We start from the raw sequence: 13,327 nt of genomic DNA, 5'->3' as shown, positions 1-13,327 counted from the left end.
CAAAGTCTTGTACAACTGTAACGTAACTTCCGAACTTCTATACTGAATTCCCTGACTGATGAAGATCAACTTGCCAGAGCCCTTCTTCACCAAACTACCTACCTGCAATGCCACTTTCAGGGAACATCCTCTTGTTCCCTCTGCTCTACAACACTCTCCAGGGCCCTACTGGGTCTCTGTGAAAATCCTGCCCTGGTTTGACTTCACAAATTGCAACACATTACACTTTTCTGAATCAAACTCCATTAGCCATTTTCTGGCCCACTTGTCCAGCAAATCAAGGTCCCGCTGTAATTCTTAATATTCACCTTCACTGTCAATGATATAATCTATTTCAGTGTTATCTGCAAACTTATTAATCATGCCTGCATATTCTCATCCAAATCGGGTTGATAGAGATAGCAAACAGCGATGGACCCACACTGATTCCTGAGGCACACCAGTAGTCAAAGGCCTCCAGTCCAACAAACACCGTTCCACCACCACTCTCTGCTTCCTTCCATGAAGCCAATTCTGTATCCAATTAGCTAGCTCACCCTGGATTCCATACAATCTAACCTTCCAGAGCAGCCTACCTTATGGAACGTTATCAAAAGCCTTGCTGAAGTATATATGGACTATGTCTACAACCCTGCTCTCATCAACTTTCTTGGTTACTTCTTAATCAGACTCGTGAGACTTGACCTCACTCTCACAAAAGGATGCTGACCATTCCTAATAAACCATCTTTCCAGATGCATGTACAGCTTATCCCCGAGAATCTTCTCCAGTAACTTTCCTACTATAGATGTTAGGCTTACTGGTCTATAGTTCCCAGTTTTTTTTCTTTGCAGCTCTTCTTAGAGGCACAACATTAGCCACCATCTAATCTCATGGCACCTCAATCCTGCCTAACAGCGATCCATTTATCTCAGCTTGGGCTCCTGCAATTTCTTCTACAACTTACTACAGTGTCCTTGGATATATCTGATCAGGCCAGGGAGATGTGTAGCACCTCCTCGACTTAAGAAAGATGTCAAGCTGGAAAGGGTACAGAGAAGATTTACAAGGATGTTGTCAGAGCTGGAGGGTCTGAGCTATAGGGAGAGGTTGAGTAGGCTGGGACTTTATTCCTCGGAGTGCAAGAGGATGAGGGGTGATCTTATTGAAGTGTATAAAATCATGAGAGGAATAGATCGGCCAGATGCACAGAGTCTCTTGGCCAGAGTAGGTGAATCGAGGACCAGAAGACATAGGTTTAAGGTGAATGGGAAAAGATTTAATAGGAATCTGAGGGGTAACATTTTCCACACTAAAGGAGGTAGTTGAGGCTGGGACTTTCCCAACGTTTAAGAAGCAGTTAGACAGGTACATAGATAGGACCAAACGCGGGCAGGTGGGACTAGTGTAGCTGGGACACGTAGGCCGGTGTGGGCAAATTGGGCTGAAGGGCCTGTTTTTCACACTGTATCATTCTATGACTATGACTGGGTTGGGGCCATTGTTTAAGGAATTGCAACAAGGAAGAAAGGCATTAGCAAAGGCGGTCTTCCCAATATTTGGGGGAAATTTCTGTTTGGCCGGCACAAGAAATGAGATAAGCAGTCTGACAATTTAGGGACAGTGAGGGTCTCAAGGAAGATTATGCCGAGGCAGAGCAACGAGATAGAAATGGACACTGGTGAAGAGGTCACAGAGGAGCAGCAGGCAGATGAGAAACAGTGTGGCACCAACATATGCCATATTGAACCATGAGGATCTACATATCTGTATAACACTTAAAATCAGATGAAAACAATGTTAAAAAAAACTCCAATCTACATTTTACCCATTTCAGTTGGGCAAATAGTGTGTCAATTCTTCAGTCAAATTGTTTCCAAAACAAAGGCTTCAACCAAGAATAATGCTGTAAAACGACAGAATATCTATACATACAATTAGCTGTGTCAGTTGTACAGCATAAGACCTTATGGCCCATCACATCTATGCTGACTGTCATGCTAATCCCACTTGCCTGCATTAATTCTATGTCCCTCTATGTGCTATTCAAATGCCTGTCCATTTGCCTCCTAAATGTTGTCACTGTTTCTGCATCCATTACCTCCTTGGGCAGGTCATTCCAGATACCACCTACTCTTTGTATGAAAAATCTATCCATAGATCCTCTTTAGACCTCTCTCTCACCTTAAATCCAAGGCCTTTAGTTCTAGACATCCTTATCATGGGAAAGACACTGGCTAGCTCTCATAATCCTATATACCTTGATCACATCACCTCTCAGCCTCCTTTGTTCTACGGAAGGCAGACCCAGCCTGTCCAATCTCCCCTGATAACTCAAGCTATATTGACACAGAAATCCCTGTTGACTTGCAGGCAAGCTACAATCCTTTTTGATGGCCAATTTCTGAACCTAATACCATGTTCATTTTCCAATATTCGTGATGCTTTGGCCATTTTCTATTTCACAGTGTAGATTAATACATTAAATCTCCATTCAGTAGCACTGATGCACATCTTCCTGAGTTATAAGCTACAGGTTAAACACAACTCTACAGTTCCCTTACTTTGGTCATAAACTCTTCCAGGTGTCCTACAAAGAGTTTGGTTTGGTACTGAATGAATTTTTCACAGGCAGACTTCAAATTACGGTCGACTTCCTTCTTCGAGTCTATGTAGTGTTCCTTGATCTCTGGAGATCCCTAAGGAGAGACAAGAGGGGTTATCCATTCCTCAGAGCAGTGGAAAACTAACACGGCTATCGCTTATTCAAGTGCTTGCACTCATTTATTCAAAAACCTAATGCATGCTCTGAATTAATTTAAAACTGCCTGGATTATTCATGACAGTTACATTGAATGCTTTGCCACGTTTTCCCTCAGTGATTCCTCAGACTCGGGCATATCGCACATCACCACATTTGAAGCTCCCCACTCGCGAGTGACCGCCAAGAACACAACATACTTTGAGCTTACCTCAAGCAGGAATTCAAGGATGGAATTGTTGCTGCTTAGTCTGAATAGTCTGGGAACGGACCTGGGATTCAGCATTTTAAAAGCTGCATCTGTAATGCAAAATATTCAAATGTTAAACAGAGACATCAGGCCAACTTAAGCAATTGAAAGGCACATAGACCAAGTTAAATACACTGAACCTTGCTTAAATGGGCTACATGATTTCTTAAGGTCTGGGGGTAAACATACCTGCACTCACTGGGCTGAGCTTATTCACTAAGATCTACTTTGTAATGTGATGATTCCAAACTCCTGTCAAGAACTCCAGACAACATTGTTAGCAGAGAACATGTCCATCGTGACCCATTAATCGTAATTGAGGTCAAGCGATGGACAAAATTGAGATGCTGGAGGAACTCAACGTCTGTGGAGGGAAATAGACAGAAACTTTTTTTGATCAAGCATCTAGATTAGACTAATTCGTTTTTTTGCTCCAGATTCTAGCATCTGCGGTCTCTTGTGGTTCCAGTTAAATGATGGACCATGTACCCAACAATTCCCAGTCGTTATGCCTATCATGAGGTCTGTGTAATCATGTACATTCATGTACAGAAAGAATTAAACATCAATGTTGCCTCAGCACAGGGGGGACCAACAACAGAAACAAAATGCAGAGGGGATTGTGTACCCATAGGTTTAGGGCAGCTGAGGAAGGAGAAAAACCACCGCAAATCTGCAACTGTGGAAGAAACAGTATAAAGCTGTCAATGTCCATTGTACCTTAAAATCCACAGTGAAAGCCTGTTCAACAGAAAGGAACAATAAAATATAGAGCAGCTAGAGGGGTTGCAAGGAGTGTGATCCAACAGATTTGTTTTTAATATTAATCAACATGAAATTTAACCCATTAACTTCATTTAATTGGAGGCCTTTCCTTGTAGTTTTCATCCCTCAAACCACACAAGGGCTGACTGATCTTTCACCTTGTTATTTTTCCGTTCCAATATAAAACAATGTGTTACAATCCAAACAACTGTCTCCTGACAGTCAATGAGGGACTAGCTGTGCATTCCCTGCATTTGCTGCTGTGGAAATCCCACATTAACAGTCCCACAATTGCAGGGCTGGGCTTTTGATGTCAGGGTTAGAGCTTGCAGCATTATGATGTGGAAATAAGTTGTCCAATGCTATGGGACAACTTAAAGATTGACTTGAGATTAAATTAACTTGGATACATAGGTGAGAATCAACATTGTGATGAACTGAAGTATCAAACCAAATGTGCAGAGAAAGACACAGAAGTACAGCAGAGAAGACTGTTCAGCCCAAATGCTTCAGCCTTGTGCTGTTGTTTCAACGGGTCTCCTCCATCGCTCTGGATTTAATATCAGCATTGATAACCATTTCTTTCTTCAGTTGCTTATCCAACTTCCAATTAAATGAATACATAAGGTTAATCTCATTGGCACCTTATGGTTGATGGTTTGCAGAATACAGTAGCCCACGCTGTATGCCTCTGACTGTAGCTCGTCTTATAAACAGTAGTTGCATTACAGTTGTACATCTTGAAGACAGAATTTTAAAAATGAAACTCCACAAATCCAAACGTAGACCATGGCAATTTAACAAGTACCTTGAGACGGCATCATTGGGAGATGAGATATTCAAAAGAACATTCACACAAGTTCTTTACTAACATTTTTTTGAAAATTTAATAATATTTCCTTCTGTTTCTAGTTTTGTGTTCTTCAAAATCGTGCGTATACTACCACTGTAAGTTCCCTCCGAGCCACGCACCATCCTGACTTGGAGATACATCCATGTTCCTTCACCGTCGCTGGGTCAAGATCCTGGAACTCCCTCGCTAAAAGCAATGAAAGTATACCCACACCTTAAGGACTGCAGTGTTGAAAGAAGGTAGCTCATCACCACTTTAAGGGCAATTAGGGATGGACATTAAATACTGGTTCATCGATAAAGTTCACACCCCAAGAATGAAAACAAATCTGTGAGAGCTTTGATCACTTGCCGCCACCAGCTCACCACCTCACTTGCTGGCTGGCACACAGGTTTGCCCATGTAGCAATGGCACACATAATGAGAGCAAAACCATGAGTCAGTCAGCTAACCATACCACAAGGATGTATGTCTACTAGAAATGCACCATGAAAAATGAAGAGCTTATTAATGTTCAAATGCAATTCAGAAGCGTTGTTAGTTGATCTGGAAACAAAGCAGAGCATTCAACACTGCAAAGGCCAACAAAGGAGAGAGCAGACAGAAAAGAATGTACACGAAATGGATTCATATTTTTTTCAAGGTGACAGTTAATTATTCAAAGGATTTTGCTGGGCAATTGCAGGTTAAAATGTTAGGCGATTGCTGTCAAGATTGTGCTGCAGCTGTAAATTAATTTGTGCACTTTGTGAATTTAGGTCATTTGTGCACTAGATTAGCTTCACAGTGAGGAAGGGTGACACTATCCCCAGACCTACCGATAAGTTCATTCAGGGTTTCTAACAGCAACTGGAAGTGCATTGCCTTGGTGATCACTTTACCATTGTTCAAACACAGACAGCATGAAGCTAACCTTGCACAAAAATCAACAATTAACGTCATTGCATTACAGCATGAACTACTGGACACACAGGGATGAAATGTCCAATGCATACTCCAGACTATTTTACTGGGCCTATGAGGTTATACTCCCAAGAGCTCCAGTCCACTTCAATTGTGATTTTGGCAGATGAGGAAAGGGTTAAATCAGACAGGTTTCGCGGTAATATAAAAACTGGTTCTGCTGGGTTCTAACCAGCAGCCCTTGCCAGAAAGGACATGTTAGTGCTTTGTGTCGGTCTTGTATGCTCAGCCTTATTTAACACACTTAGTTCTGATGAAAGGTCTCAGACTTGAAATGCCAACCTTTTCTCTCTCTGCAAATGCTGCCTGACCTGTTGAGTGTTTCCAGCATTTTGTTCTGACATTTTATATGATTGTGTTAGTGTAAATGCTTAAAAATGTTACACTTTGTAGTGTAAGATTTTGCTGATATTAGAAGCACAGCCAACTGCAATGCGATATGTATCCCATAGTAATACTGGGTGTATGTGTCTTCGATTTACAAAGCTATTTCCTGTTATTATAAATATTGCACCATTCTACTCGTGAGAATACACTGTATGGAATCACTCATCAAGAGCTTTGCCCAGCCATTGTGATTTATAATTTCACGTTACAAAATGGTTTCAGGGAACACGTCTTTTTTGTCCACCCTTTACATCCAGCTCCAAAACGAACGGCTTTGTCGCCACCCAGTGGTGCAATCACAGCATTGCAACCTGGGAAACATCCTCAATGTTGAGCGTCTCTTTTCCCAAGAACTCGGGCATCAGGCATCTACAAGTAATCTACGTTTGATCGATAATGGACAATCTCCTCGTGTCTGATCTTACTTCCAAGTCGAAGATAAATCTGTGGTCCTTGCCCAGATAACAAGAGCTACCAGTCAACTAGCCTGATTTTAGAACATGCTTACAGTCAATAGTCAATTTTGAGAGAGTCACAAGTAGTACAGAGCTGCAAGAATGCATTGTTAAAAAGCGAGACAGAAAGCATGCAGGTCATCATTGCAAATGAACATAGAATAAACCTGGAATGTTGATCAGGAAAAGATGGGTAGAATTGGGCCACCCAGCTCCACCAGCCAGCACCAAGCAGTACCTCTAGTCTTTTTAAGGTCCAGGGAAATTTCCTTAATGGCAAAGTCAGTGTGGAAAGGAGCAATCTGTTCCCGAAGGATCAAAAGATGCTTGATAAGGAAGAGCTGTCCATCTGTCAGAGTCTGAAACAAAAAATATAGAGAAAGGATTTTTACAGTAAGCTCTTGGATAATGTGACTCAACAACTAGATGTGTAAGAAGGAACTGCAGATGCTAGTTTAAACCAAAGATAGACACAAAAAGCTGGAGTAACTCAGCGGGTCTCTGGAGAAAAGGTGACATTTCAGCTCGAGGCCCTTCTTCAGACAACAGGCTCTATTGTTTGCATCTCAAGCAACAGATGCAGATTTTACAATGGGAGAAGGCCCTGGCCTTTATTGAAACATTCTCCTTGACACGAGACCCTAAATCTGTGTAGAACACGATACACACAAAATAAATGAACTTCAGACAGACATCTATTTCACAAGACACACACATATTCGGCTAGTTCATGCTGACAACAATCTATTTGCATTTTGGCAAAGTGATGACAGAAGAAAGTGAACAAGAAAAACCATCTTCAGAGATAGATTGAGGAACTGCTGGTTAATTTAGCAGGACTATTTCAGCAGATCCACTGATCAAATTGAATACAGTACATAAAACATAACATGCATTCCACTTAGACGTGGCTGAGCTGCTTCTGTGAATAAAAGGCTTGGTGTTTAGATAACATTTTACATTTGGTGCAGGGACCATCTAGCCTTCTGCTGCCAGCACACTATTTGGATGAAATATTACATATAATATGTAATATATAATATTTTCTGCAATTAAAATTACAATGCTCCAGATCACGCTGATGTACATTATTGTTACACATTGATTTAGAGAGGAGGAGTGTGAAAACTAAGTGGCCTGGCCAATGTTTATGCTTCAGCCAACACCAGGGAGAAAATTGTAACCTTACCACAAAATTGTTTCGAGGAGCTTGCTACATTACAACACTGATTGCAATTCAAGCATATTACATTGACCAATCTGATCTTTGGGACATAGTCCGTATTTCTAAGGTATATCATATAAGACAACATTTTGAGACCATTCTTTCAGAGATTATCCAAAATTATTCTGTATTCAACAAAACAACACAACTCACAGCACCACAAATTGGATCAACTGTAATTCTATTTTCATCTTTGGTGCGTTCAGTGTGTGGCAGAGCCACACAGATCACAGGGCTTTCTTTCAGAGACGACTTACTGTTGGTTTGGATAGTGAAGTTACATGGCTAAATGTTTCTGTGTGCCTCCTGGGTCAGGAAAGAAAGCTCTGCATGTGCAACTGAGTCTGAATGGTGAGCAAGAACAGGGCTGGGCCAGCCTCTGCTACCACCCTGTGGCCAGATGGCCTCATGACAAATGCCAAAATTCACAAGCCATGGAAGGGCCAGGGATCCATGGATATCGGGAGAGCTAGGGAAATTCAACAAGGCTGGGGAAAGAGAAGAAGGGATGAGACAAAACACACACAGCCCCTTACAAGTAATCAATATACTGAAATGCTCACTGACCTTGTTTTTTGTGATTAAATCGGCAGCCACCAGCAATGACTGTATACAAGCAAACAAAGCTTCTTGCGATAGCCCTTGAAACACCGTCCGCTGTTGAAAACACACCAGTTACAACACATGACCAGGTGTACTGTAAAGAACATATTGACTGGTTGCATCACAACCTGGTTCGGCAACTAAAATACCCAGGAATGAAGGAGCTTACAAAAAGTGAACACTGCCCTGCCCATCATGGGTTCTGACCTCCCTACTATCAAAGGGATCTTATAGGAAGCACTGCCTCAAATAGGCAGCCAGCATCATCAAGGACTCATGCCACCCCGGCCATGCTTTCTTTTCACTCCTGCCACAGGGAAGAAATTATAGGAGTTCGAAAACCGCGACGTCTAGATTCTGGAACAGCTTCTTCCCAACAACCATGAGACTACTGAAAACACAACACACTTGGTCTCGTATGACAATGAAATACTCTCAACTCTTTATCCACCCACCCCTCTCGCCGTGAACTTTGGGATGTTGACACAAGGCTGGAAAGGTTACTGGCATGTCATCTACCACGGACATTGTCCAAGAGCATCAGACCTACTGCTTCACACTGCTGGCAGCTGATAATGAATGCTGCAATGGGGAAGATATGCAACCCAAAATCACACCATTCCTTTGCTCCACCACTGATGGATGTGCCTTCTAACGCCAAGGCCCTCTGCTCCCAAATTATCCACCTTCCCTACCATCTTTTTAGCTCATTTATTAAAACCTCTAACCAAGCTTAATTCTTAAAAAAAAAAAATTTGCACTGCATTTCAGAAGTTGTTAATAAACTCCTGCCAAATATTGGACACCCAAAGGATCGGCGTTTCGTGGGAGCTTTCAGATGGTATTATGCATTAGTTGAAAATACATATGTGATTAATATCAACAGAATACGGGTTCACATCACAACCTGTCCATATGGTTACTCATCGCACACACCGACATCTTTCACTTTTCCCCTTCAGTCCAACCTTCTGCAATTCTTAAGCCGGACAACTCAGCAACGAACAGCAACAGCTGACTATTGAGACACAGCTTCAGTGAACAGAGAACTCACTCAGAGTGAGTTCAAATCCTAATTATCCTCCCCTCACCACCCATAATACATTCTTATTAAAAGTTAAGAACCGGATACAATTAGCAGGTGGGCTGGGTTGGAGGGTGGAATGGAGATGAAATGAAAATGTTTTTCAAAGCACAATAAGGAAAAATTGCATTTTTCTGAAACTTACATCTATACATCTGTACAGTTTTGAGAGGCAAACCAATGTCCTGCGAACCGTTGGGTACCACATGCCATGCAAATCTGCTGGGGAAATGGACGACAGTGGCCGAGGTTTCAGAACATCTGGGTTACCTGCACGTCAATAAACTAAAGTGAACATCACATCACAAAGCAAACCCTGACATAAAAGAGACAGCTGCAATCTGACCCATCCTATAGAAGTGGCTAGTTAGTCTAGTTTTAGTTTTGTTTAGAGATACAGTGCAGAAACAGGTCCATCAGCCCACTGAGTCAGTGCTGACAACGACATTAACACTGTGCAGGAAGAGATCCCAATTAACCAACTATCCAAAAACCTCCCATTTGTACCAACTCCTCAGCCAGGCTTTCAGCTGTCAGACCTTCCTATCCCTCTACTCACTATCAGCTTGGACACTGGGAGCAATTCTCAATTTCTACTTCAAATGAAATCATAGAAAAATAAAATAAAGGTGCAGGAGTAGGCCATTCATCCAAAATCAGTACCCTGTTCCTGCTTTTTCCCCATATCCCTTTAGCCCGAAGAGCTAAATCTAACTCTCTTGAAAACATCAAGTGAATTGGCCTCTACTGCCTTCTTCTGTAGCAGAGAATTCCACAGATTTGCAACTCTCTGGGTGAAATTTCTTTTGCTCATCTAGGCTGATTAATGTTACAGCACTTATTGCAGTGTAGCACTCACTCAGCACGGCTCGAGAAGTGTTACATCAAATGCAAATTATCTTATTATGCCTATTGCTAACAGAGGGTGTTGAGTCATTGAATGCCTTAACAAAGGACAAGGTCAAATAGCCTTCGAGGATTGGTGAAGTGTACGTGAAGCTTGAGAAAGTTCTGCTCAAGAGATTTTTAGTCACACTGTAACCGCATGGAATTGGAAATTACCAACTGACATGAGCTGGGAAATAGTGGACAGAGTGAAGGAACAAGAGTTCTCCCTTTACTGGTGGTTTGTGACATGTTGAATAGATTGGTACATAAATCAGCAAAACTATGCCGGGTGGGGATCAGTGAGGAGAAATGGGAGGTCACTTATATGGACAGGAGTAAAATAACTGAAGATATTTTCTTCCGTTCAGCATGATTTAAAGCCACGTCCTGCTTACTGCTTAGTTTACCTGGAAATGTTATATTTTGTTCGGATTAGTTTCATATTTTTATATTAAATACAGAATTTTCAAAACTACGAGCTTCTAGTAACTTTTACTACCTTCGTTAAACGAACAAAACTGCAACAACAATAATAAATCTATTTAATTACTGGAAGCGCATGCCTCCATTCCTCCACCCACTATTAGTACAATGTAGTGCAATACCTGATTTGATGACGTTTTTAGACTCAGGATCTTCTAGCTGAACTTCAGCCAAAGAGGAATCAACTGCATGCAGCTTCTTTTGCTCTTCCTTCAAACTCTGTGCAATTTGCTGCAGAACACAAAGGAATTGCAACCGCAAAATTAGAACTTATTTCCAGCTGCGAGTTATCATTTACTTTTCTCCAGAGATGCTGACTCACTGAGTTACTCCAATTTTGTATGTCTACTTTCATTGTTATCCATTCAATTCATTAAATGGTGAAACCAACTCGATCTCATACTTTAATCACTCGCCTATCACGTCACTTACAGTGTATTCGAAAAGTATTCAGACCCCTTCACCTTTTCCACATTTTGCTGCGTTACAGCCTTATTTTAAAATGGATTAAATTCAATTTTATTAATCATCAAAACTTTGCAAAAATTTCAAAACACCTGTTTTCACTTTTTTATTATGGGGTATTGTGTGTAGATTGATGATTAAAAAAATGAATTTAATCCATTTTAAAATAAGGCTGTAACGTAGCAAAATGTGGAAAAAGTGAAAGGGTCTGAATACTTTCTGAATGGACTGTAGATCAGCTATCCAAGCCCCATTGTCAGGGGTTTCCTTTATCAGTGCAACTAAGGGCCAGCGGCGGAGGTGGGGCCTGGAAGCTGCGAGAAAGCTGTGTGGGCCAGCAGTGGCGGCAGTAGGACCAGCCTGGAAGCGGTCGGGAAGGTGATGCAGACTGGGGCTGGCGTCGGCAGCCCGGCCTGGTGGTGGTTGGTAGGTCCATCCGCCATAATCGAAATCCGAAAACAAGTTTGGAAGGTAGAAAATGTAATTCCACTATTTTAAAAAAGGAGAAAGAGAAGAAGGGCAACTCTATCAGTCAGCCTGACACCAAGGATGGGGTGGGAAAAATGCTGGAATCTATTATATTTCAAAGACAAGGGACCGGTTATTGCTCCCTATTGCACATCAAGATGCAGGAGTTGAAAATACAGACCAGTGAAAAAAAGAATTTTCACTATTTTGATCAGGATCCGATGATTTGGCATACCAAAGGTTGAGAAAAAGCCAGACTAAATGTAAGCAATTTAGTTCTCAATAGCACAAGATTTTCCAACCTCCATCATTTCGAGTTTGTCGGGGTAGGCCAGGTCACCGGCTGCTGGTTTATAACCCAGAATGTCAGTCTGAATGTAAATATGGGTTCTGTACATGAGACGCTCCTGTACATCTTCCAGCATCTGCTTTGCCACTGTAGAAAAGGCACCCAGCTGCTCCACTGAAAGAGACGGGAAGCAAAGTTGTGAGTATTAAGAAATTAATCTTTGGATCAAGAGCACAATTCAGTCAAATACTAGATTTACTCACATAAATTGTATTTACATTTGGATTCATTATTTTGCTTGCATGACTGCCAGGCATGGATGTGGTCTCAAGTACTTTGCAAAGTTAAGCCTCTGAAAATTTCCAACCAGTTCCATAAACTCTACCTACCATTGTTCTGTACATGGTCCTCAAGCATTTCATTCTTTAAAATTCCACACAGCTCCGACAAAGTCTCCAGGTGGTTAACATGGATGATGAGCGGTCGAAACACGTCATACCACAAGATGCACAGCTTCTCCAACAGCTCGCTAGGGCAACAGAAAGGTCAGGGAACCGTGATGTTAAATCATTTGCAAGTTTCAAACATTCTCAACAGGAAAGTGAACATCAACCTCTTTTGATTCCGCTCACTTTCTTCAAGTCAAAGATGTAGTCAAGGGCACTTGCATGGGCCCCGGTTATGCCTGCCTTTTGTTGGTTACGTTGAACACTCCTTGTTCCAAACGTACCCTGGCATCTTTCCCCAACTCTTTCTCTGCTAAATCGATGATTCCTCCCCGACTCCAAAGATGTACAGGTTTGTAGATTAATTGGCTTGGTAAAATTGTAAATTGTCCCTAGTGTAGGATGTGTTAATGTACGGGGACTGCTGGTAGGTGCCGACTCGGTGGGACGGAGGGCTGTTTCCACGCTGTATTTCTAAAAAACTAAAACCCGCCCCCCAACCTAATGTGCAAACATTTCTCCCACCACTGTCACTTTGCTTCGATCCCTCCCTCCAGCTTTAAATTTCACTCCGCTTCTTCTTACCTTATGACACCCTTTTGTCTCCTTTTCACCTCTATCCTTTGTCCCTTACTCCATTCATGTGCCATCACTCACTCGCTCCTATCACTTGCCAGGCTTTGCAATAAACGACCTGCAAGTCTTTCCCTTTTCAAACTATCACTCTTTGATAAATGAGGCTACTCATCCATGGCCAGAATCTAGCTGCCCCCTGCCATAAAAATGTGAACGTGCAGTTGCTGTTTCTGTATTCTGAACCCCCAGCCCCTGCACAGAGCAGATCTTACATGCTGGGAACTAACAACACGAAAGCAGTTTGTGAATGCAAAAACAATGCATAACAATTTCTCCAACAATTGAGTCTGTGAAGTTATTAGGTGGGTTCAGATGAAAGAACTTGAAA

At 41.9% G+C, this 13,327-nt stretch overlaps 1 protein-coding gene across 3 annotated transcripts in view; it reads right to left on the bottom strand.

The window, feature by feature from the left end:
- cog3 (component of oligomeric golgi complex 3) overlaps positions 1-13,327 on the bottom strand; it is a 53,807-nt gene that overhangs the window by 23,750 nt on the left and 16,730 nt on the right. For all 3 annotated transcript variants that reach the window (XR_013547912.1, XR_013547913.1, XM_078409386.1), the window contains exons 12-19: positions 12,307-12,446; positions 11,931-12,091; positions 10,818-10,926; positions 9,470-9,594; positions 8,205-8,294; positions 6,651-6,771; positions 2,952-3,040; positions 2,544-2,678 (exon numbers count right to left, since the gene is read on the bottom strand). Coding sequence is in view for 1 of the 3 variants with exons in the window: in XM_078409386.1 (XP_078265512.1) it covers positions 2,544-2,678; positions 2,952-3,040; positions 6,651-6,771; positions 8,205-8,294; positions 9,470-9,594; positions 10,818-10,926; positions 11,931-12,091; positions 12,307-12,446 (970 nt within the window). In the remaining 2 variants the exon portion in view is untranslated. The remainder of the gene's footprint in view (positions 1-2,543; positions 2,679-2,951; positions 3,041-6,650; positions 6,772-8,204; positions 8,295-9,469; positions 9,595-10,817; positions 10,927-11,930; positions 12,092-12,306; positions 12,447-13,327) is intronic.

The sequence above is a fragment of the Rhinoraja longicauda genome, chromosome 12 (assembly GCF_053455715.1).
Source record: "Rhinoraja longicauda isolate Sanriku21f chromosome 12, sRhiLon1.1, whole genome shotgun sequence".
Taxonomy (NCBI): Eukaryota; Metazoa; Chordata; class Chondrichthyes; order Rajiformes; family Arhynchobatidae; genus Rhinoraja; species Rhinoraja longicauda.
The sequence above is the reverse complement of the archived record's forward strand: the minus strand, read 5'-3'. Positions and strand labels throughout refer to the sequence as shown.